Source organism: Coturnix japonica, chromosome 12 (assembly GCF_001577835.2).
Source record: "Coturnix japonica isolate 7356 chromosome 12, Coturnix japonica 2.1, whole genome shotgun sequence".
NCBI lineage: Eukaryota > Metazoa > Chordata > Aves > Galliformes > Phasianidae > Coturnix > Coturnix japonica.
The window spans coordinates 6,074,919-6,101,316 of NC_029527.1; the positions used below are offsets into that span (position 1 = coordinate 6,074,919).

Here is a 26,398-nt window from a genome sequence, read left to right on the forward strand (position 1 = left end):
GTATGTTAGTGGAAAACAACAGGTTCAGCTCTATGACGGGTTTTCAATTTATTCAACTGAAATTGAATAAAGGACGGAGTAAACTTTCAGACAATTTTTCAATCATATTAGTAGTTTAAATATCTCTAACTTTCCTTTCTATAAGAAAAACAAAACAAAACTGCATGGAATTATCTAATGATTTCAAAACATTACAAAATCTAACTTCCTTGGAGCTTTAAACCAGGATTGTTTTCCTCCCTTCAAGAAGCAGTTTTTCAGTCCTTCATTTGTCCCTGATGTTTGGGCTCAAATTCCAATCCTATCTATCTTTTGATTTTGAAACTATTTACTTTTAACACTGCCATTAGGAAAGTGATACAAACTAGGTTATTCACATGAGAATTTCAAGCACAGCTTCTGATACACTAGAAATGTTTTCTTTATTTAAAAAAAAAAAAAAAGAAGAAGAAAAGAAAAAAAAGACGGATAAATCGGGTTCCAACTTCTTCCTACCCTTTAATCTGGGGGGGAAAATAAACGCAACCAGAAAAGAGCACAGTTTTCAATTTGTTTCTTCTTCTCTACTAGGAATAGTACTGTGAGTTAATTAACCATGATATGTAATCATTTCCCATTGAAACGATTTGAAAAGGAAATTAAGAATTGTGCATTCAGCTACAGTTAAGGGAAAGGAAAAAAAAGAAATAGAGAGATTTTTGAAAGCTTCAAATCTAAAATCTTCAGTTAGATCAAACATAGAAAAATGATGCATCACAAAGAGAGGCAACCATCTGGAATGAGATTTTGCCTAGAGTTTCTGAAGAAGTGGGGCAGATCTGCAAGGAGAAATCATTAAGGAAGCAGCATTTGTGGCCCAATAGCTGCAAAATTATGCCTTCAGAAGTCAGAAGATAGATTTTGCAATTAACTTTCTTAAAACTTCATTTAGTCTTGCCAGACTTATTGAGAGTCCTCTGACTTACGGCCTATATACACTCAGTACAAATTAAAACCCTGCACTTGCTCAGTTTTCCCAGAAGATGGCACTAAGTTCACACCCTGCAGAAAAATATTAACAGCACGAAAACACGAAGGAAAACCTGCAGTTACATGCCTCATAAAAATAACGATAACAGCGATACTAATATACCCTTACATAAGAATAAACAATATCAATTAGGGAAAAATAAAATTAGCACTCTAAGTGTTCCTCTCTTAGAAGAGGGAGCAATTTTCCCCTCGTTATTCAAAGAGTTAGGGGCTGAGTGAGGGGATGTGTGTATGTATGGCATACATGGACACTCAGGTATCCCACTAGAATTACGTAAATCAAAACCAGGGATTGCTACAGTAATGTTCATATAAAAAAAAAAAAAAAAAAAAAAAAAACTACCTATTTGAATGCCAATTAAATATTCAAGAATTTAAGTTCTAAGCACTGTCAACTTACACTATTTAAACATGCCCATAAAAACAGTTGTACATTTCTGTAGGAAAACATGTCAAATTAATGATATGACTCTGAAACTAGACCACAACACCACGAAAAGTTACTGCTAGGATTAGAGATCTAATTATAAACGACTACAGAGGGACAGTAATACTCTACCTTAAACTACTAAAAGATTCTCCTACAACTACTTATTTTTTTCTTTTTTCCCCACTATTTGCTGGCGGATTCCTTTTTGACAATATAACAATCTTAATTACTACAACACTGACGTAGCAGTGCATCCTTCTGTTGGTTTACTGTCTTACAGCGGTTCAAAGTCATGAAATGCAGGGAAGCCTCCAGTGAGCTGCTCAGTGCCAGTTGCAATGAAATAAATGGGAATGAAGGGGCATTTGGGGCCAACTGCACACTACAGTAATGGATTTTAAACTGACAACACTGTGCCTTCTGTCAACAGTCCATTAGCACTGTACAATACCTTCTTCCTGTCTCTCAAACTGCTCACTAGCAAGCATGCTATAAGACCATTTTGTTTACGCAATTATTAAGAAAGGAGTTAAGTTCTGGCTTACAGCTGGATACAAAACAAAGCTTAATACAAGCAAGCAAATGTGAAATTGAATTCAAGATCAGGTATGTGCATCATTTTCACAAAGCACCATGCAAACTCCACAGGCACAGTGCAACTATTGGCTTCTTTTCTATTGCCCCATGCTACAGATAGGTACACAGCAAAATGTGTGGGGTGGGTATGGCATATATAGCCACCTTGGAATGCAAAAGCCTTATTTAATCAGAACTGCTAAGGTTTTTCCCCCAATCACATGCTTAGACATCTGCTGGCTATATAATGCAAACCCACTGCAGTTTAAGTACAGATTTGTGATCAAAATGAATATCCCCATCAACATATCCTCCTCTAATCTCCAGTTTTACCACTGAATGTTTAGAGAGGATTTTTTCCTATACTGTATTATAGAGAGTGAGAATATAGAATCAATACACAATATCGAGAATGTTGTATGCATCCCATTGCATTTCTGTAAATAATTTAGTAAAAATTATGGGCCCTTTCAGATACGTCATTTTTAAGAAATGACATAAAGTTATACTTTCCTACTTCTTAATTCGTGCTCAGATTCATTTTGATCTGAGTCATTCTATCTTACTCTAGAGCAGAACAGAAGAGATAGAGCACATTAACCATCTGAAATTGCTTTACAGCTGTTAGCTGAAGTATACATCTTATTCCTCTTTCTTCCCAACTTCTCACTCATACCTGCTAAACTTTATAGAGCATTTTTCGATCTTAGCTGTCCATTAGTCACAGCATTTCCCCTCCCTTTCAGAGCAACCTACATATATTACTAAACATATATTACTAAACAAAAGCTGGGAGAGTTGGAGAGGTGAAGATTCTGATCCTGCATTGTCTTAAAGATCTGTTGATCTTTAAGCACAAAGGAGCCTAAACTCATCTGAAATTACAGCCTTTTCTCCTTAACAACCCAATTTCTACACATAGAAAGAAGACTAACAATGATAGATGATTTTGGAAAGCAAAGTGACCTGTTAGTCTTCTTCCCATTTGGCAATTTTTTTTACAATATTATCCTTTAGCCCTAGCTTTCTCAGTTCAAACCCATAAAATCCCCTCCATTAGAAAGTCCCTCCAAAATAAAGTAGAGCAACCACTCTACAAAGGATAATCTGTCAGTATCACAGAATTGTAGGTGTTGGAAGAGGCCTCTAGAGATCATTGAGCCCCACCTCCCTGCTGGTACGATAACGGTATCCAAAGCAATATATTTCACCATTCTCAAACAATTAAATATGCACTGATCAGAACATTAGAAATATTAGTCATTCTGTGCAATCACTATTTCCAGTAATAGTAAAAATCCTGCAGCGCTTTACTGGACTCACCAAAACCCAAGTCAATGTCCTTAATATCTGGATTGAGTTAGATTCCAAAAAATGATGAAATGTAGTTCTGTGACATAGCACCTCCTCCTAACCACAGTAAGAACTGGATGTGGCACAGCTCAGGTCAATAACAGCTGAAAAGGATAAATCACAAGGGAATTATTCTCCATTATGTCACATACTACATCTCCTATCATTTCCTTCTCCCTTTAACTGTAAAGAAGTAAATGTATCTATGCCAACTTCTATCAGTTGTACTGTAACACAGATACTCCTTGAGGTATAAAATCTGTGCCAGAAATCTCTGGTTTAAACCTTTATTATATTCAGATGATCAAAATGAAAAAACTTCCAGGGGAAATTCTAGAGAACACAATCTACGATGAGTGAGATATTTCACTTGTCACTACAAAGCAAATCTAAATTTGAATCTTAAATCCTTAAATATGGTGAAAGAGAACAGTGCTTCTGAAGGAAACTGCCATTTTGTTCTCTTTTTAAACTGAAATATATATACATATATATGTACATAAGTACAGCGGTTTTAATTCTGTTAGTATTGCCCAAGCATGTACATAGTCTTAAAAATGAAGAGCTGGTTAACTAAACGGTATCGTTCTACTTAGATGCACAGAGAAATCTGTGCTAAAAACATGACACTGTTCTTTTGTGCTTCAAAGTAGATTGATCTACATTTGCCACCGGTGGGCCAAATTGTTGCTGAAAACACCAAGCAGATGGATGAACACAGGTTAATTGTATTATTTGCAATTGAATACACAGGGTGAAGATAACACTGTTTAAAAAAAAAAAAAAAATTAAATTAAAAAAAAAAAAAAAAAAAAAGAGTAAGCCATTTTCCGCACATTTTTTAAAAGATGTTTCTACACAAGTAAAAACTTATTGGGGCCATTTCATGATATGAAGCTGTCATGGTGAAAAATCAGAACAGCCAGAGTGTTCAAAGAGGTGAAAAGGACTCGGCAGGTAAAAGCATGATCAAAGAATTGAGGAAAGAAGAACAAAAGGCATAGAATAGAAAATACAATAGAGCTTAAAAGTCCTTATGCTATGTTTTATCTCTAACACGAATACTTGCCAGAACGACAGCAGTGAAAACTGCATTGCAGGCTCTATATTTCTTCTTTCATATGATCAATTCCTGTAGCTGCTGGAGAGGCTGATTGATTACAGAAGGGAACAGGGGAAGTCAACGAAACCCTGTCCTTTTGTCAAGTCTTAAATCATTATCTCAGACAAAACAGGATAAGACTCCACCATTCTCTCACGTTTTTCCTCCTTTGGTGACTCTGTGTTATCATTAACTTACCCTACTCTATTAAAAAATGAAAGCAATAACAATTACATTTTAAAAACTAATTTTATTTACACAACATTGGCCTCACTGACAAAATCCTGCAGCTCAACTAGGCTTATATCACTTGCTATCACTTTCAATGCAAAGTATACTTCGCTAATGCTCAATCCATATCAAAGTACTCCACATATCCTTTTTTCCCCCCACTTTTATTCCCTTCACTCCATACTGTCTTCTTACAAAAATAACTTAAGCAGCTTCCATGATTCATCTGTCACAAAGATTCTCATCTTTCCTACTGCACTGGTAAATCTGCTTCAGTACTGCTTTAACTAATGTTAAAATTGAATTTTACCTGCTAAGAGAAAGCAAAGTCCAAAGTCTAGGCCACTTCATACAAAAGTACCTTAAAACAGCATTCTCTCATCTCCACAACCAAAAATCTTAGTAAAATATACTATGCACTTTTGATATTTTTTTTTGTATTTTTTCTTTTACCTTTTTTCCTGTTTAACAAGAGCACAGAAGAGTCTACAAAAATCTGAAGTGCTACCAACACTGAATATGAATCACATCTATGTATGATGATGTGACTAACCATTCCATCCTCTGTTCCAACACTATTCACTAAAATGAATACTCTCTGCATGCACATTTATATATGAAAACCTTTTTAGTTCAAGTAAAATGTGAGCACATACCTGTATTAACCTCACACCTTTTCATTCTTAAGAAATCAAACTCCTATATACTGGCCATTTGTTATAGCAGAATCTATTCAAATCAGTTTTACTTGCACGAGGAAGAATTGAATGTTAATATTCTCAGAATCAAACAGTACCACATAAGCCTCTAGTTGAAAAAAATTTCTTTTGAAAGATAAAAAAGAGATGTTGACATCACTGTAGAGCTCTACTGATTCTCTTAAACAGCACAGAGAAGGAAAAATAACCCTCTCAAAGCATCCAAATATTTTTGTAACTTTGTAACACCCACATCAAGCTCACAGTTTTCTCATCTATGAGCTTACAGCTCTCACTCTTTCCATCTTTTTCCTCTCTATACTAAGAAAATACTGCCAAAAATATTAGTGATCAATAAACAATATTTCCAAGAAACTATCCTTCTGATTGTTCCATAATACAAGAAATTCTTGGAGGAAGGCAGGAAAATATTTAATTTTGTGTAGTCCTATATTCTTACTTGTTGATGATACTTTTCTTGCTCTAAGACCTTTCCCACAGGAGGTTTTATTGAGCTGGGCCATAGAGGATAAATTCTAGGAACGATGAAATGCAAAATACCCTGACCTCCTTGGAGAGTAACAGCAAATGTCTACCTGCCAAGTGAAAAGCCTTCAGCCAGCTGCTCCTTTTGTTTTTAATATTGCTAAACAGGATAAAGGAGAAAAATGCTCCAGACATCCCAGAAAACAAAGAAAATAAATTTGATTAGTTTGTAATTAAGTGGACATTGCAGTAATATTTTTTTGTCTGTAGAATCTTTTATCACCTTTTTTTCTTTCCTTGTAACAGCTAGAAAGAACAAACAACAAAAAGCAGCAGCTGTTCAAGGGAGCAAGCTCTCTCTCAGGGAGTCTGACACAAAAGTCCCCAAAACTACTCTTGAATCTGATGTTAAAACATAGAGCCCTGCTCAGCAATATTTGTCATCTTACCCAAATTTAAGAACAAACCACATTAATCAATAAGGTCTACTAGAATTGTGCAGCTTCATTCACTTACTCTTCTATATCAAATCAATTTTCAAAAGGCTGTTCAGTGTAAAGCTGGGCTGAAAGTGGCCCAGGAGATGTAAGTTTGAGAGCTACATACTGATCTACAAAATAAAGTGCTTTTAGTTTCCATTATGTTAGAATTCAATTGTATGAGATTAATATCAGAAGGCTATACTATTACTGATGAACAGATGCTTTTTTTTTTCTTGGCCCCAAAACCTGATTCACTGCCAGCATCTGACAAATCTATTCAATAAATAAACCAATGCATTGTTTCTATCTATGTATATTATCCAACTGTAGCATATTTTCACCAACTCACAAAATTTTTTCAGTCACATAATGTAGTTAATCAGAACATTGATATTTTTGCTGTCATAATACCCTGCTTCTTACTCCTCAATGGGAAGCAGAAAAGCAATCTAAATTTCCATTTTAAAATGTCAGAATGTACTTATTCGTGTAATTGTAGAAAGAGAAAATGGTTTTGGTCTTTGTTTTTAAATGTAATGCTGCTTTTGAACAGGATATTACTTTCTTGATTCAAACACTTAAGACAAATCTGAGTCACTTCTGGAGTTTTATAAGAGAACTAGTACCTGCTTAAACAGTGCTTTCTTTGTAAACATCAAAGTAATCCTGACCAGATATCATTGATTATACCTCAACATTTTTATCTTCCCTAATAAAAATCTAACCTTTATTAAATGCAAACGTACTGCTCTCTAAAGCATTCTGTAACTGATCTACTCACCAATGTTGACATTAAACATTTTTGCGGAAAAAAAAAATACAACTCTTGCTAAAAGATCAATTTATTTGCTTATTTAGTGTTTGAACAGTCTAGCTGAAATGCGTTAATACAATCTGCTTGTGAACACGAGTTTATCTGCTGCAAGTTTGCTGACAGTAAGTTTGGTTTCATTGTGAGTGCGGCTCCAGATAGAGAAAGCCTTCTGGCACTTTTTCCTCTTAATTTAGAGACCAAATTCCTTGGTTGAGAGAACCAGAATGAAAGAATGTCTGGAACACCGACTGATGTGTAGAAGATGTCACCATTCACTGCTGACCTCATGTTATTTATGACTCTGATCATTCTCTCTTTAAGACCACTAAGAGGTTTGGAATACAGTCCACACAGGTAATTCATCTTTTAAACTTGCATACAGGGAGGGGTAACTGAAGTTTAAAAATAGTTCAGATACAATTTACATGCCCTTATTCAATATGCTTTTATAGAAAATATTCTGAAGGGATCGTCTGGTGATAAAACTTTTTATATATCCAATGAAGGAAGGAAAAAAGGGATCTTTGAAGTGCCTTTTGAACAAGGGCAAGAAAGAGTGAGCTTATCATTCAGACACTACAAGATGTTTTTGTATTGAATTCAACAACTGGCCCATACTAGTTGCCCAGGAAATGGTATAAGAGGCAGTAGCACTTTCCAGTAGTTTCAGGTTCTAGAACCCAACTGGGGATCAACATGCTTATTAGCCCTTGAAGGACTAATTCTAAAATATTAAAATATTCCATTTTTCTTGCTCATCTTTCCTTCTTTTCTCAGTTGTACCTTCTCTAGTTCTACCTATAACCTTTACAGGGTGAAGAGGATTTGAATTGGCATTGAATTCAGGACAAAATAGCTGGAAAACAAAGTGTCACCATAGTGTTCCCTAGTTTGCATGTGGTTCCTTTCCCAGTTATTTCCAATCTTCAGTCAGATTTCTTTGACTGTACTCAGTATGTAAGTTGACATTTTGGTAGATAATCTAAAATAACTCAAGACATCTTTCCTGTGTACTAATAATCCAGAGAACATCACTTCTTCATAAATTTAGGATTATTTTTCTCTTCCTCAGGTCTATACCTTCATCAGCATTGAATTTCATTTACAGTTTCACCACACGTACATTCAGCATCCCTCTGCAAGTTTCTTGTCAGCATTCACTGTCATTACCATGATTAAGAACAGCAGCTGACTACCATATTGTTACCCCCTTTTTCAGAGTAATTAACAAGGATGTTTCACAGAGGAGATACCTCCTGGACACTCTAAAGTGAGCTCCCTGATTCATTTCAACCTATTATCCCAGGAGAGTTATTCTGCATGTGATTAATGCATGTGATAGAGTCATTTCATATCAAAGTAGTTCTTTTGAGAGTTTCTGATAGGTGATTTTAAAACAACTTTTTCCATGATCAAAATGCCACAAATATACAGCACTTAACACTGGAATATCAGCAGCAGGATTTTTACATAGAATAGCTTGAGTTAGAAGGGACCTCAAAGAGCATCTACTTCTAGCCTGCCATGTGTAAGAGCTGCCAACCACCAGGATCAGGCTGCCCAAGAACCCATCAAACCTGGTCTTGAATGCCTCTGGGGAGAGGGCAGCCTGTTCCACTGCCTCACCATCCTCTGAATGAGGAATTCCTTCCTACATCTACCCTAAACTTCCTTTCAGTTTAAATCCACTCCCCGTTGTCTTGTCACTATCTACCTGCACAAAAACTCACTCCCCCCTCCTGCCTGTAAGCTCCATTCAAGTACTGGAAGATCACAATGAGGTCTCCCCAGAGCCTCCTCTTCTCCAAGCTAAACAATCCCATCTCCCTCAACCTTGCATCAAAGGAGGGATACTCCAATCCTCTTATCAACTTTGTGGCCCTCCTCTGGATGCATTCCAACAGCTCCACATCATTCTGCGTGTTGGAATCCAAAATCCATAGAGATATAAAGAAGGAATTCTGTGGAGTCAAGAGACATTGGCAGCGAACCCCTCTCGCTGCATCTGGTTTAAAGCTAACAGTCACTTCCTGCCTGCAAAAACTCAGATGTGTTTGGTTGCAGTTGTCACTTGGTTGTATGTTTTCTCTCTGCACTTTCCCCAAGGAAAAATAAAAGATTATATAGCCTTCAAGTTCCTATCTAAGGGAAGCTCCTAAATTACTTTGTTTTGACTTAGAATTGCAAGTTTTGACTCACAGTAAAACTTGGATATTTCCAAGCACTCTACGTTGTTTTGTGTAAATGTACTTGAAAATTAATATTTTATTCTACTGAATTAAGTCATAGAAATGTAATTGTGCTGTACTGACCAAAAGATTATATTTAATACAAGATTTAAGGCATTGATTGCAGTTAAAATTTGAGACAGAACAATGAGTTTCCTGTCTTTTAAATTGTTCAGTCCTTTTCAAAGTAAAAAATAACGTGAACCAGATGTTACTCCTTCTTATTTGTCAGTTTCCGAAGTTTGCCCAGTTGATTCGAAAGTCTTTTCGGGAGATAAATGAAAAACCAAACAAGATTAATATTCAAGTATATTCCCAACAAAACTAAATGAAATGACATTTGTAGGTAAAATAAATAAAAGAGAAACTTTCAGTCTTCTCCCACTCATGGCATACACGTACTACACTGGGCAATAAACTCTTTATCAACTAATATTTGTTACGTTTTTTTAGGGCTGCTGAGGCCCAGTTTAGGCCCTTCACAACTATTAAAAATCACACCAAAATAAAAGTGCAAATAATTGTCCTAAATGACTACAATGCTGTAAACACTATACTCAGACATAACCATTTTTCTGAATGAACTTCAAATACATAATTGGGGTTTTTCCCAACTCTTGCTAAAAGAAATAAAATTTGCATTATGAATAACACATCTATTGAGCATCCCGTGGTTTTATTATATAAAACAAACACAGTAACATATGGTACATCTGTTTCATATTTTCCCTTTCTCCTGACATACCACTACTCACAACATTAACACACTTCTGTTCATTCATAATAATTATTTTTAAGCTTCATATCAAATGCAGCCTCCTTTCACAATCAGTCCAAAAACACACTATGCCTCTTTTATTCCTCACACAAATTTGTAGAAAAATATTAACAAAGTAAAAATAAAATCAAAACAGAAAGAAAGACAGGTCTTCACATTATCAATTCACAATCTTTCACTTCCAGAAGCTTGCTTTAACATACATTCACATCCCATAGTTATCAGAGAAAGTGATGGCAGAAAAAAATGACTACAACTCTCTAAGGGAAACCTATACTGTATTCAAATCTGTACAAAGACACATCCTCCATTTCTATAGCTGATCACAGACAAAAGCTGGGAACAGCAAGTAGATAAGAGATAGTAACTATGGGGTGTACAAGCAACAATGAAATGATATAGAGATGCATATAAAAATAGGTCACCAATAACAAGCCTAGGGGAAATAACGACAGGTCTGTAAAACAGTCTGACCTAGAAATTCATAAAAAAAGATATAACTGGGGAGAAAGATGGTTGGTTGTAACGTGATGGAGAGCATAGCCATGACATCGAAGCAGCAAGGTCCCAGGCTGCAGCAAGTGAGAACTTGCCCAAGTGTAACAGCAGTGGGCACAGAAATAAAAAGAAAGAAGCTGCTTAGCTTTAGAAGGCCAGATAGCAAGTGAGATACCCTTGCTTCCACTGCCAACCCTTAAAGGAGGTCTGGGAAGGGGTGGATCCTCACTTCACCCCTTCCAGTTACTCAGGTTCCATTGCATTGTATGTACCTGAACTCCACTAGGTTGGGTAATCCTTCCCACCAGGTTCTCAATCACTATTTCATAGAATCATAGAATCAGCAAGGTTGGAAAATACCCACATGATCATCCAGTCCAACTGTCCACCTATCACAAATAGTTCTAACCCAAACATGTCCTTTAAATCAACATATGAATATTCCTTGAATTCTTCCAGGGTCAGTGACTCCTGCACCTCCCTGGTCAACCCGTTTCATTGCCTGACCACTCTTGCAGAGTAGTATTTCCTAACATCCAACCTGAATCTCCCCTAGTGCAACTTGAAGCCATTCCCTCTAGTCCTATCTCTAGTTACATGATAGAAGAGACCGACCCCATGCTAAGCCACAACTTAGCCCTTCTTCTACAGAGCTAAAACAAGGCAGTGATTAAGTGAATAAATAATCAAGATAAAGAAATAAGTTGGAGCACAACTGTAAAGGAGACACCAACCTTTTATGGCTATGTACTCATAGAATAAAGAACAGACTGAGCAGAAGACAGAAAAAGCAATCCATAACAGTCTTTTGTAAATCTGATGCAGGAAGTTGATGTTGCCATCACATAAAAAAATAAAGCACTAAATATAAAAAAATTTAAAAAATAAAAAAAAAATAAATAAAAATTAAAAAAAACCCTTAAACTTACCAAAAGAATCTTTTCCCCAGTCTGTCCAGGAAATCTGAATACTTAATAGGCAGCAGCTGCCTTTTGCTATGAGTTCTATATCACAATAGAGCACTGATTGGCAAATCTATTACTTTGTTAAAGAAATAAATATTAAATAAATACAGTGCTACTGCTGGAATGCCAATTCTAACTGCAAGTCTTCAACCGTTTTCATTTCTTTGTGAAACTGATGGAAGCTTTTGTGGAAAGAGAAAGACTGAAGGTAATAAGATGGAGTAGACTGGAAATTGGCACCGGAAGCTGAAAATTTTCTTCTTTCAATTTTGGCACTCTCTGGCTACCTCACCATTACAGAGTCTGAATAGCTTCCTCTGGGCCTATTCATTATTAAACACATTTTAGAGCAGGCTCCAAACACAGTAAATTAATTAGCAAATGCATTTCTAACATCTGAGAGAGCCTTAACGTTTCTTCTCTTTTCTCTCTGCATATCCACCAGAAATAGGCCTTTAGACCTAATGAGATAATATAGTAATATTTAGAGAAAAAGATTTTTTGTTCAACTGATTCATTGATTCAGTAGATACAGCATTGCCATGATACCATATAACATACTTCATATTTGGACAGAACTAAAACATACGGTTTCACTAGACTACTTTATGAATTGGACTGTTGACAAAGAATAAACTTTCCAGATATGCCACTGGCACTAAACAAAGATATCAAAGTAGTTTCCCATATACTAATTCAAAAATATCAATGCACTTGCTTGCTGAATGGAAATTTCTTTACATGTATATATAAAAGGAGGAAAAAAAAAAAAAAAAAAGTATTTATACACCTTAAAAAAGAAAACACATTCCTACAAAGTCGTTTCTATAGGATGATTCAGAATGCCACAATAAAAGAATGTCAATGGAAAAGCTTTTAGAAACAAATCTATAAAAAAAACTTCAGTAAAAATACAGGTCTCACATGGATAATTTTCCATAAGGGTTTAATCCATACTGATAACAGGAGGATTTGGTCATTCTTTGTTAATACGAGCAAATGGACAAGGCTCAACCAAATATACAATCACCTAGAAGTCCTTTTCCTCCAGGTTTCCACACTGCTATAAGTTTCATGACTATAAAAGCTTAAGTGTTTAAGAGTATGCATTGCAGATATCCATTTTTTTCAAACATTTTTTGCTTTAGGATGGAAGTTTGGAAGAACTTGAAAGAATTTTACAGCACACATTCACTAACTAAAAAGATCTGATCTGTTTCCTGAGGCATTTTTCACAATTCCCCTACAAAGAATTAAGTATAAGCTTTCAGAAACTAATTTTAAAAAGAACATACTTTGTATCTCAAAAAAAAGCCTAAATTTTAAAAAAAATGAAAACACATTGCTCATGCTAACAGTAGCGTTATGTGATTAGAAAACAGCACAGTTCAAGAAACAAACTAGAGCTTTCATCTTTCCTACACCCCTTACCTCTTTACACCATAACATTCCAGATGTACTCAGTCATTCCCTCAGTGCCTGCTATTAGCCTCATTTTTTCCTTTACCAAGTTGCAAGCAACAGTGAGGAAAGCTTATTAGAAACTGCCAAGAAACCTCCTATCGTTAATTAGAATGTATTTGTATCTTCACAAATATTCATGATCCATAGCTGTCACCTCAGAATGTACATTCACTCAATCCTAACAGATATTCTTACTCATCCAGGTAATGCATTTACATCATCAAACTTCAATGCATACAAATGATGGTATAGTAGTCACAGGATATCATACAATCAGTTATGAGTATGCATCTAATACAGCACAGTATTCCTAATGAAACTAATTTATTGCTTACTTAAATTCTAAAAGTAAATATTTCTAAAATCATGTTATAATAATTTTTAACAGTAGGTAATCATTCAAAATTCTCACTTAATATTTCTTGCATTACAGATAGATTACATGCTGCCAATTACATCAAAACTCCACTTTGCCATGCTTCCACAATAGCCAAGATATCTCAGAACGAAACAAGCAAAATCCATTGCTGTTTCCCTTCACTGAGATCACCTTCACAAATGTCACAAGCCCCGGCCCAACATTAAGCCTCTAGCAAAACGCCAGCTTGGGCACACTCCAGTGACACCGCAGTGTCAGCAGCTGCAAGCTCTGCCTACGTAGGGCCTCTGCCAACACCACTGTCCTCAGCGATGAGAGACAGCAACAAAAGCAGCTAAGCCTGCATGTGCTCCAGCAGTGCAGTGCTTTTGGCAGCTGAAAGGCAACAGAAATTTGGGTGATAACATTTCTTAATGGTAGATGTGACCTCACCCAACAGAAACTAGCTGGGACCACAAGAATCAACCTATCAAATACACATCTCTATTTCTATCTAATGAAATGTTTGAAAGAATAATACTGCTTTAGTACAAGAAGTCAGTCATGTATTAAAGAAAAAAAAAAAAAATAATCAAATGCATAATGTCCTGCTTTTTTATATATTAAAAAAAAAAAAAAAACATGCTTAATTAGTATGTGAGATGAAGCTAAACCTGCAGAAATACTCCCCATTTCATGTTACAGAGAAATTACTCCAGGGATTAATTTATGTACATATTCACAGCCATCCTTCTTATACAGTCATTAAATTCTGTTTTATGAATCACTGTTCCCATCTGGGCTAACACAATTAAGTACTCCAGACAGAACGGTAGGTGTGCTACTGCTAATTAATATTCCCCTCAGGTCAACACAGTTTCCTTGTGTTTCCAGTACAGCTGAGGTTGGTATTAATCCAGGTAATTTGGCATCTCTTTGAAAGCACCAGTGAGGCATTTGGGATCAAGTCTGTTTTCATCCACAAGCTCTCACCAGTTTTCCCAGAAGGGGTTCTAAGGCCAGAAAGTGGTGCTGTACCCACACTGTAACCTATGTTCTATCTGGGGTTAACATCTCTGAGTTTTATCAGATCCAGCAAGAATAATTCTGGTTGTTCCCTCTTATAACTATATTTTTCCTCCTTTTTAATTCCTAATTATTCTTTTGCCCCAGTGGCAAAACAAACAGTAGGTTTTAAAGCCACAGCTTCTAAAAATATTTTGCAATTTCAAACTCTTTGAGAAAGTATGACGAGAAGTTCCTCTTTCAATTGTTGATGAATAAAGTTTACTTCCCCTGTAAGTTTGGGCTATTTTTTTTTTTTTTCTTAAATAACAGTTCAATTAAACTTCAGAAGCAGTTTGATGTTCTCCACTTACACTACTCATGAATGCACCATATAGGAATATATTGACTTTTTTCCCCCCATGTTTTAAATTTATCACATTCATTAATTCTTCATATGTACAAAACTTCATAGTTCTGTGTGTACAGGTAGAAGGTTGTACTAATAAGAAAGTCATTTCAAACACTTTTTTTTTATCTCCATTAAATTAGTGACTGGAAAATAAAATGCAAGAATGTTTAAATCTTAAAGATTTTGCTTTAGTTCATGAATTCAGTTTTCTCAAAAATCACCCAATATTAAAATATTGAGAAAAATCCCTTAAATTACTGTTTGATGAAAACATCAGATACAGTTTGTGTCCAGTTTTACTCTTTGTTTTATAAACTAATAGCATAATACAGATAACTGCTTCAGATAAATAGAAACAGAAATTTAATTTGTCATTACGAACATCACTTAACTCAGATTTAACATATTCCACAGACTTTATCAGCTGCTTCTAAACGTAAAGGTTCAAAGAAGAATTTGGGACTACATTATTTCTTAACCTCAAGATACACTTTATACAATTTGTATCAGATTATACACCATTATATCCATGATAAACTTCATCTGATATTGCTATAATTGACAAGTTTAATTGCAAATAAATTGTCCATTGATCATAAGAAGTCACGGGCCTGATTACATATCCCATGTCTCAGCTGTCCCAGAGTGCTCACAGCTCTTTCCTAGGAGAGATGAATTTGGATGTTCTGTCCATTTCACATGGTGGATACAACTTTGGATGCTTTCTTGGTTCCAGAGAACAAAGATCTGTATTTTCTTTAAAAACTTAAAACTCTTTCCTCCTTTATACACAAAAAAACTGGAAACCTTAAATGCTTCAATAAAACCAGACGTACTAACTCAAAACAGGTTTCAGCATAGAAGAAGAGCTATGTTACACAAGACTGAAGAGAGGAATGAAAAAAAATAATAATAAAATAAAAGACTCCCAACAACGCATTGGTCAGTCCTCAAAAGCACTTTTGTGAGACGAAATGTTTTTAGTCTCACAAAGATGACTGGAACTGCCAAAGGCAGCAAACCTTTTAATGGAAGCAAAGAGCAGAGATACCTGAGAGACAAAAGAACAAATGTAAAACTGGCTTTCAGCTAAGAGGCATCTGAAAACTGCCTCTGTATCTCTGTGATATTCTGATAAGTGTCAGAAGACATAACTTATTATTTTGATTCTTTTCATTGCAAATAATTATATCCCACTCGTACTTCATTAATGTATTTTTTACATAACGTACAAAATGCAGCAACTCACCACAAGGGACAGATACACTGCAAGGAATGTGAAAATCCAATATGCAAAACCAGAAGCTATTGCAGATCCTTTGTGTATTGATTGACATATTTTAGAACTTATTATTGAGGAAAGCAAGTTATGCTCAGCTGTAGCTAGACAGGTGATCAAATAATAATAGCTTTCATTAAGATTTTAAACATCGAAATAAAACGTTCCTATCAACTGCTGGCCTGCTCTTCTCACTTTCGGTTTGTTTTTCTTAAACCTGTTAGATTTCAATGCTTAAAGAGAAGGCAGTAAAGAGGGTAACAGTACCTCACTTATGGAAAAAGTTTCCAATGATGCTTACTTTACATAATTGCTCTAGTTGCTATTTATTAGCTAATATCTTAAGTTGCACCCATTCACATGCTTATATTGTTGACTAGATATCCTAGTGGATATCTATGCACACTGGCTTCCTCCAGCTATGCAAACTGGAGGTTTGTGGGTACAAACTTGATCTTGTGATGATTGGAAAAAGAGGCATTGCAGATACTTTGTAGCTGAGCACTGCTGCCCTACTAAAACCTCCTAGGAAAACATGCACAAAGGTATATTGCGGTTTTTAATCACTTCTGACCAAAAAAAAAAAAAAAAAAAAAAAAAAAGGGAGCAAAATACAGGGGAGAGAAACTCTTCAGGAAGGAGGAAAAGTCTAAGTCTAAGATTAAGGAGCTCCTAAAAATCACTCCATTACACGTGAAGATACTCACATTTTACAGGGATGCCTTTACTGCTTAACCAACAGGCTTTAAGCATGAAATGGTTCAAGATGCTTTTTTCAGTTTAATCAAAATCATATGGTTAAGAATTCCACCTACAATCTGACTTATAGCTATCTGATGTTAGATAGTGTAACATGATATTCTGTAACGATTCTTGAGAGAACAGGTATAATTCTATGTTGCTGGCAAAGACAATTCCTTTACGATATTGAAGAAAACACTGAAATTATTTTATGGGGTTATTCATTAACAAAGATTATAAAGGGAAATGTGAGATATCCAAAACACTTTTGAGGAAAGACAAGTAAGCTTTACCACTGTGCAAGCAAGAACACAAAATTCATAGATAAGAAAGGATATAACAAAAACAAGTATGACTAATTTATTATAGTTATCTTGCTGACAGTAGAAAGGGAATTCCTAGTCTCTATACAGGTACTGATTACGTATTCTATGTACATTAAAGAATAAAACATATAGAAAAATTGCTGGGTGCCTTAAATATATATACATGTGTGTGTATACATATATATTCATCTTTTATATATATGTTCATCTGTTCTGTGCTCAAATCAAAGAAAAGGGAGAGCCCACAACTCAGGGTAAAACCACATCTGTTCTAAGTCAGTCTGGCTAATTAGATTTAAACAATAACCTGAGAAAGTGGCAGGCATAGCTTATCAAGCACAGAATCCAGCAACGCATCCACAGTCTAGCCAGAAGAGTAAAACAAAGCAGGTAAAATGACACCCAGATTGAAATCACTGTTTAGAATATTTAGACTAGAGCTACAGTGCCAACTAGGGCATATTATTTCTGATGTGTAGATATTTGGGTAATAGTCAAACTTCCTTACCTGTGAATCCCCTGTTACTGTAATTCTGATTATTGTGATTCTTCAATGGAATCTTTCTGCCTATGTGCATGCTGTTCCCTGCAAGAGTAGCAGCTGTATTGTTTGTCTCCATTTCCATTTTTCCTCAACCAGATGGCCCAAATTTTTCCTCAGTTTTATTACTGTTTCAGAACTGCTATTAATGGTCATTAAAGCAAAATAAAGTGTGGGTTGGGTTCACTACCAAGTGCACAAAGTCTTGAACTCAACTCTGGACTGATCTTGAAAGTGTATCATTTCAGAGGTTCATTCTGAAGGCACTGAGTTACCCTACAGAGTGATTCCAGAACAGTGATGTATTTTGGAAAAAAATGGAAATGAAACAAACAGTAAGAAATAAGCTACATCAAGTAAGGTACGTGTGTTCTACTGATATGAAAACTTCTGGTTTATATTTTAGTGAATTAATGACCATCAGGAGTTAAATTTTGAACTTTTAAATATGAGATAACATTAGTAAAAGATTAATGTGAGTATTTGTTTTGCAAAATTCAGAGTAGTTTGAAAGGTCATATTCTAGTTCAATATTACTGATGTTTAATCATGAAATCCCTTATGGCACAGCAAGAAGTCACACAACTAAAATAGTGGGAAATCATGTCTTGAGCTGATGGGAAGCTGATATGGTATTTCATACTACAGAAAATAAATAAATAAAATAAAAATCAACGCCTAGGTCTCCAAAGTATGAAAATACTTCTGTGATCGATGAAACCACATAAGCAAGTTGATGGCAGAGATCCATATTCAAAAGCAATAGAGGAATGAAATTCATATGCTTGAAAGCTATGAAAGTTTTGACAATACAGTTTCTGAACTTCAAGATTCACAGTAGATCCAAAAGGCTAAGAACAAATAAAAATTTTTAAAAAAAATCCTGTTTATTCAGTGATCACTTCCAGCTGCCCATGCATAACACAACATGAATTTCTTTAGCTACTGTACACAGTTTGTTTCTGGAATTCAGCCAGCACAGTTCTCAGAAAAACAGAGATTATCTAAATCATTCATTTCTTAAAATGTTCAGAAGAGCAGCAGCTAAATTAAAGATCTTTGAACAAAGAACTGAAACATACTATTATTTTTTAGTGAATATTTCTAAGTTTCTAAGGTCTTTTAGTTTCTTGCATCATTCAGTCTAAAGAAAAGCATAAACTACAATTATAAACTAAGAATTGTTAACTCATTTCTCGGAACTATTCCACTTAAGCAGACTGCTGAAGCAAATGAAACCACTAGAAAAGTGGCAGAAAAAAGAAACTAAATCGTTTCAATAACATGCAAGTCAATCGGGAGAGATTATTTGTATTTGGGAATTATTAATCTGAAGTGATTCTACATAAAATACTATGTGGAATTTTCTTGGACTTTGATAAACTCGCACTGTTTGCTCATTTTACAGTTCTGAAGTCAGTCATAAATGCAGGGCAGTCAGGTGGAAAAGCCTATCATGAGTATTCTCATCTAACTGTTCAAATTCTCATTCTTACAGCTTTTTGCCTTTTCAGGGAATAAACTGCCTGAACGGGATAAAGAATGCTTTCTTAAGCAACTTTTGTGCTTTCTTCTCTAAAGTTCCCTCCTCCCTTACTTAACTCTGCTGGTAAATTTGAAGACAGAAGTCTAATATAATGAAACTACTATGTTATTCACTAAGTTATACAGTTATACTGTTGCATTTCAAATAAACTGAGAACTTAGGAAATAAATACATTTATTATAAATACAAAATAAATGTTGATATAAATTAAAATAAATTTGGTCCACAAGGGCATTGTACAAGAATACAATAGAAACTTCTGACAAAAGGAAGGAATGTAGTATTATCAGTATAATTTGTAAATAGAAAAATACACACAATTATGTATGTACTTTTACTTAAGTCATTTGGTTTTGTATCATACACTTGTTGACATAATATTTTAAGTATAACAAGTATAGTTTAAACGGCAAGCCAGTATTTCATCACTGCCTTCAGTTGTATCAAGCAGAAATACAACACCATGATGTTTAGATATTCTTTAAATAGCTCAGTTAACAGCATTTTGTTTCAGTGGTAATTATTAGCTATCTGGAATAAATATCACACAGAGGAAAGAGATCTCACTAAGAGAGACTATTCTCACTAAGAAAGAATATTCTTTCAGTTTTTCTACCTACAAAGTGAAAGAGCTTTGCTTGCAACATCAGTCTGAAGGTGACTTAAATACATAGGAACTACTTATGCATAGTACGTAATTCTTTTTAAATTCTAATCATGTTTTAAATTAAAGAATCCCCTGCTTCTTTCTATGCTCTTTTCTTTGATTCAAAGAGATTCTGTAATTAAAATTGTACTCTATGTGATTGATACTGTAGTTGATTAAATGGAAATCTTAGGTCTGAGCAAAAAACAGGCATAATTTCAAGGCTTGCTTTAGCTCATCTGAAATGATCTTAATGTGTGTTGTTTTCTCTCTAGTTTTTGCTGACCTTTGCTTTTCTTGGACAGAAAAGTGATGTGCTAGAGACCTCACATTCATTCAGCTGTAGATGGAATTGAAATAGAGATTACCTTACAAGACCTCCATGCTCTTTGAATCTCTAACACTGAAACATTTACACTGATTTGCCTCAGGAGTTTCCTTTTGGCAAAAACATCATTTATTCCTTCCCCTTGAGGGTTCAAAGAGCACTTCAGATGAAACTGACTGCCTTCTTTTCACATGTGTTTTGTTAGCTTTGTATATCATCTTCAAATGCCAAGAGTGAGAATAATAACTAGATTGTGGTAGATGCCTAGGGAAATTTAAAATTTGAAATGTAAATACAACTTCCCCATCCTACAGGCCAAATATTGCAAAATTACTGAATTCAGAAGTTATTTGTTCCCACTGCAGGCAATACCCTTTGAGCAAAAGTTATCTCCTGTAAAATACACACAGGGGTTCTGAATGTTATATTGTTGTTGTTTTTGCCAGCTCAACTGCCAGATGTTCTTGCAATAAATGCAAGTAGCAAGTCATACCCTGAAACTAATCGCTTTCTACAGCTCAACTCTACGGCACCAGAAAAGCTCATAATAGTATTGTCTCTACTGTGTTAGATACATTGTACGAAGCAAATAGCAGATCAAATCAGAATCTGAACCCACACAGTATTAATATAATTCTGATTATTAATCAGAACCATACTTGGAAACACATCACAATGGGGGACATAGAACACAGTATTTGTCTGAAGTTGCAGTGGAAATTTAACAGTATGAAATCACAAAATTCAGCAGCAGATGATCATCATCATTAAAGTACAAAAATAATAATAATAAAAAACACATTTAGGAGTAGCAACTCTCTTCGTAGCACCAGACACTAGATGTGATAACTTATGATACAAGTATGTTCAAAGCCGATGAGTCCTGAGTTATACAGAACTCCACATTTTTGAACACCTTTTAATAAAGGTCTGTTTCCTTCCTATGGTCAGTCTACCTGTCCTTAAAACACGATTAGCTTTGCTTATACTTCTTCATAAAGAAAAACTTACCAACAATTATTATTTGACACTTTCTAAGATGTAAACACGTAATTGGAATGAGAAAAATGATGGCACCAGTACAATTGACAACGAGTTACATTTTGCACATTTTTAAAGTCAGCAAAAAGGCAACCCAGATAACTAAAGCAGGTCTTTTACTCATAGCCTTGTAAGTTTAAATCGCTTTTCAAAAACTTCATTTCTAATATGATTAGTAACAAAAAAAATATAACTTAGTATTCCTTTCAAAAGACCATTTCAATGTGCTACAAATCCCATATTAATGAGTCCTGCTTTCTAGCTCATTATATATATGCATTGTTTTCTAAAGCAGAATACCACCAAAAGGCTTCAGTCAACAGTAAACAAGCACTCACACACACACACACACCCATTGGGCACATTCATATTCTTTATTTTGCTCAGTACTTCCCAAGTACATATCTTCATTCATCATCAGAATAGTCCTGCTGTTTGAACTCTTCTCCCTACATGCACACATAGATGACAAAACCTTTTTTCAGTGTTCATACTCAAAAAAACCCACACCACTACATCCTTCCATTTTACTATGTCTTCCATCTTCAGGTACAGTTTCACTCACTCATTACTGTTTAATCTATTACACAAACACTTAAGTATCTTTTCTTGTTTAAAAATAAGAAGTGGAAGTATTTTGCACTTACCTAAATTGCCATCAGGGTAAATTACTTTAAATGAAGAAAGAATGATGATAACATCCAAAATGAAATTGAAGTCTGCAAGCATGCATGTATCTCTTAACAGAGAAGTATTGAAAATAATATGAAGAAAGCAGGAGACAACAGTACAGTGACAAACAGAAAATAAAACAAATGAACATGTGGAAAACATTGAATTTAAAAATAGCTTAAAGCATACTTCCATGGGTCACAAATACTATATTGTAGTAGTGAAATAGAATATACCATTTACTATCTCTGTCTCTTCTTTTACAATGCAGGTTAATGACAAGTTTCCTTTGTACAACATGCCATGCATCAGAAAGCAAAGTAAGTATGGTTTATCATTTTTATTAGATAACATATGCTAGTCTGGCAAAGGTTTTTCTAGGAATACAGTTTAATACAAAGAATGGAAACATTTTGAAATGTTTTAGCATATTTTCTTTTAGTTTTCTACTTAAATACTTGTCACAAATTAAAAATGAAGAGCATGAAAAATATTATTGACTCACAACTCTGATTTATGAATATTCACTCCCTTATCTGCTGATTAAATTAATATATTTTATCAGCTCTCTTAAGTTAAGCATCAATGAGTTATTAATACTGCTACAGATGCATAAAAATTACTTCAAGGAATAATTCTGTATTCAAACCTATGCGTCTCTCAGAGGAACTGTTAAGTATCCTTTTTGTCCTTTCTCCTCTCACTAATTAAAACTCCTGCAGTATCAGGGCAGGAATTAAACTTCAAAGGAAAATCAAAATTTATAATATGCTTTCAAAGAAAACATTAAACATTTTAACATTACCTGTTTTTCTGTAAAGCAATAAAATAAAAAGGATCAAACTCACCATTTATATCCAACATCATCATATAAACACATCACAAAAGAAAAATAGCCACTGTCCACTGTGTGCAGTGACTCAGATTTGTATTAATTTCATAGTATTAAACAAAGACATTTATAAGCTGGGATAGGGGCCATTATTTTATGCAACTCAGCATATAGTTTATTTAAATGACACCATAGTAAATCTAATTCAGTTTTTAAAAAGTCATAAAAACAGCATGTTAACTGATAAAAATTAATTCATGATAAAAGAACCAGCCAAGTAAAAGGGATAAGTTTTGGGGGGGATTTTGGATACTCAAGAAACAATCTTAGGAATTAATTCTGTTGATATTTTTTGTGTCACCCAGTTTTGCATGTCCTTCCACTATCACACATTCTAACATTCTCCTGTCTGGAAAAGCTCGAGGGGTGCCATATTCAGAAGTTGTGGCTGTCACATGAAGTTCCCACTGACCAGAAAAAGGGAAACAACACTTCCATCTTTATGAAATGTAGAAAGAAAGATCCAGAAAACTTCATGTCAGTGAGCCTCACCTCTGTTTATGGAAATACCATGAAACAGATCCTCCTGAAAGCTATGTTAGGGCACACTCAAGAAGAAGATCTGTGACAGCCAACACGGAGTCATCAAGATCAGATCATGCCTCACTAACCTGGTGGCCTTCTATGGTAGAGTGAAGGCATCAGTATATTGTGTCGTCTACCTGGACTTCTGCAAGGCCTTTGGTATGGTATTGACTCAGCTTTCAAGCAATTTAATCAGCAAAGCTTCTGAAAGAACCTCCAACAAATACGCTTATAATACCTGCTCTAGCAGCATCCTAGTTCATCCATTATAAATTCATTACCTTGTACTATCAGTCTAAACATTCTACTTATACAAGAAAATACATTTGTTCACTTATAGAATTCCTGATCAAGACCCTGACTGCTATCATTCAGGATGAAATTTGATAGTTCCACAGCATGTCACGTAACTAAAAGTTGAAAAGTAAAAAAGTAAAAAGTAAGAAGTAATGATAATCAGAAGCTCAGAGAAGCATATGAAAAAAATCAGTTGCTGCTGTCTGCCAGCCAGTAAAGAAGTTTAGATTGGGAATCTGGAAGTGATAGAAACACAGGATTGTGTTTTTGTCTGGGGAAAGTTAACAGATGGTCTGAAAGGGAGCAATTTTAAATAAGACCAGCAGCCAAGAAGTATGTGGAGAAAGAAATATGGTAATTTTTTATCTACTCAATGCTACTGTTTTATATAACTTTGTGAAGTAAAATAGTCTCATGAAGCATGACAATACAGCTTTAACATTTTTATAGTTTTGGGAAAAGATTATTGTGTTGCAAATAGAAGTATTTGAAGTACATATTTACAAGACAGACTTTTTCTAAGACAGATCTCTGAAGCACAGCTGAAAACACCACTTCAACTTTATTCTGTAACATGAAGAATCTTAAAGATTTCATTTGGGAATTTGAAATCACACCTTCTTTTAACTTTAAAAAATAAGATAAAATCTAGAGAGCTAAATCCCTATGCGGTTCATACAAAATATGCTTCTTGGTGTTTGTTTATACTTTTAGATAAACTGTTCATTCACCTCTTCAGAAAATGTTGCAAAGTGTCCTTAGACAGTTACCAAAAAAAAAATAGAAGTCTTGAAAAAACAAAAAGTACATAGTACTGTGGTGACAAATGATGGCTCTCTTTGGCTATAATGCAATAAATAAATAAAAGCTGCACAAAGGAAACTGTAAGCTGCATTTAGATTCTAAGTCCTTTTCTACTGCTTAGCAGCCAAATGCACACAGAACATAAAATCTTGTTATTGTCAAATCTGATCCAATATTGTAAGTAAAATACCAAGTACTTAACTGTGAATTAACAGAAAGAAACTTTCAGAACCACTTACCTGATTTTCTTCATGTGAAACTCTCATTTGCTCTTTAAGAACTGACATTCTGGCTGCTTCTTCCTTCCTCAACACTCTTTCTTTCTTTAATTCAGGACTCCAGAAAGTTTTGATGCTATTCATGGAGGATCCCAGCTTGCTGTCTTTAATGTCTAGTTCTTTTCTGAGAAGATCATTCTCCCTCTGTAGTTCCTTAAGCTGAGCCTGCAGGTCTAACATAGTACTATCTCTAACCTGTCTCAGCATAGAAGGAACCTGATGGTGATGATGGTGTGAAGATGTGGTCAGACCTCCATGTTGATCAGTGTAAGAAAGGACATCTGTGTGGGACAGTCCAGCTGAAGCAATATTAGGACTGCTTCCCATAGCTGTGACTCGACCACCATACACAGCTCGATTTGTAGCCCTTCCAAGAGTCATTGTGCCCTTTGGGAAAGTAGTAGAAGCTACACCTTCATGGTCACTCAGATACATTGGTCCAGATGTTGCATAGGCTGCATTAAGGGACTGGATGTTCTCCATTGATAACGTCTTACCTGTTCCTCCTCCTCCTCCACTACTTGTTCGCCTATGGCCCAGGCGAGGAGATCTTGGCAAACGAGGAGATCTGGAGGGACTTCCTTCTAAGTTGCTGATTGTTCTTGCACTTCCGTACATCTTTCTTCTACTTTGAGGTACTGTTTAGTAAGAAACTAGTAAGACTAAAGTTGAGTATTAAATTTATAATCCCAGCTAGAAATATTGGCAGTTTCACTGCATTCTTCCAGTAGGCAAAAATCCTTCTGATTCAGATACCTGCGAACGACAAAGATATAACAAAATAAGAAAGTTTTCCCTCTTGTCTTAGAAAATAATTTCACAGTGAAGAAAGTTCAGAGCATATAGTTTAACTACTTAAGCAACTAATCTGAACTTAAAATGTATAATACATTCTGTATTTAGGATGACAGATTAAAAAGCATTTTGAAACAAGAGGGAAAAAATGCTCATTTCTTTCTTGTAAAAAATATCCTCATATTTTGACTTACTGTAACAAGCTTTATGTTGCATTATGGAACCAAAAAAGCATTTCAGCAGGTAAGTGGAATGATATTAGACTTAAGCGACTGACCAGAAAGAATTACATAAAGGAGAACACAATAACTGCTGTTGGCGGTGTGGACTACTAAAAACAAGTATTCCATTTTCAAAAGGCTGCTTAAAACAAGGAAGTTATTTTATATAGATACATATATAAATACATAAAGAGGTATTTAGAAGAAAACAATGTTCTGATAGCTCAGATTCAACAACTGAAAACACTATAGGAAGAAAAATTAACAAAACAAAGCTAATTTGAATGAATATTTCCTCCTAAACTATTACAGTGCAGTATTACAACACATTCTCTATTGAATGAAGTAATGGCTTGCTAGTATTTGTTATTAATCAGCTTCTCAAGAAAAGGTTACATGGCAGTCATCTAGGTTTTCATTTACAAAAGGAGTGCCTGACAGATAGCTTTCTTTTTTTCCCCTTATACATGTCATGTTACTTTTGACAGAACTATCTTCATAACTTATTTAAACAGATAGATTTGGATCAAATATTCTTACTGTTTTCATACACT

The 26,398-nt window shown here is 34.9% G+C and overlaps 1 protein-coding gene across 15 annotated transcripts in view; it reads right to left on the bottom strand.

The window, feature by feature from the left end:
- ERC2 (ELKS/RAB6-interacting/CAST family member 2) overlaps positions 1 to 26,398 on the bottom strand; it is a 369,824-nt gene that overhangs the window by 332,531 nt on the left and 10,895 nt on the right. For all 15 annotated transcript variants that reach the window (XR_001557961.2, XR_001557970.2, XR_001557967.2 and 12 more), the window contains exon 2: positions 24,790 to 25,584. Coding sequence is in view for 2 of the 15 variants with exons in the window: in XM_032447283.1 (XP_032303174.1) it covers positions 24,790 to 25,446 (657 nt within the window). In the remaining 13 variants the exon portion in view is untranslated. The remainder of the gene's footprint in view (positions 1 to 24,789; positions 25,585 to 26,398) is intronic.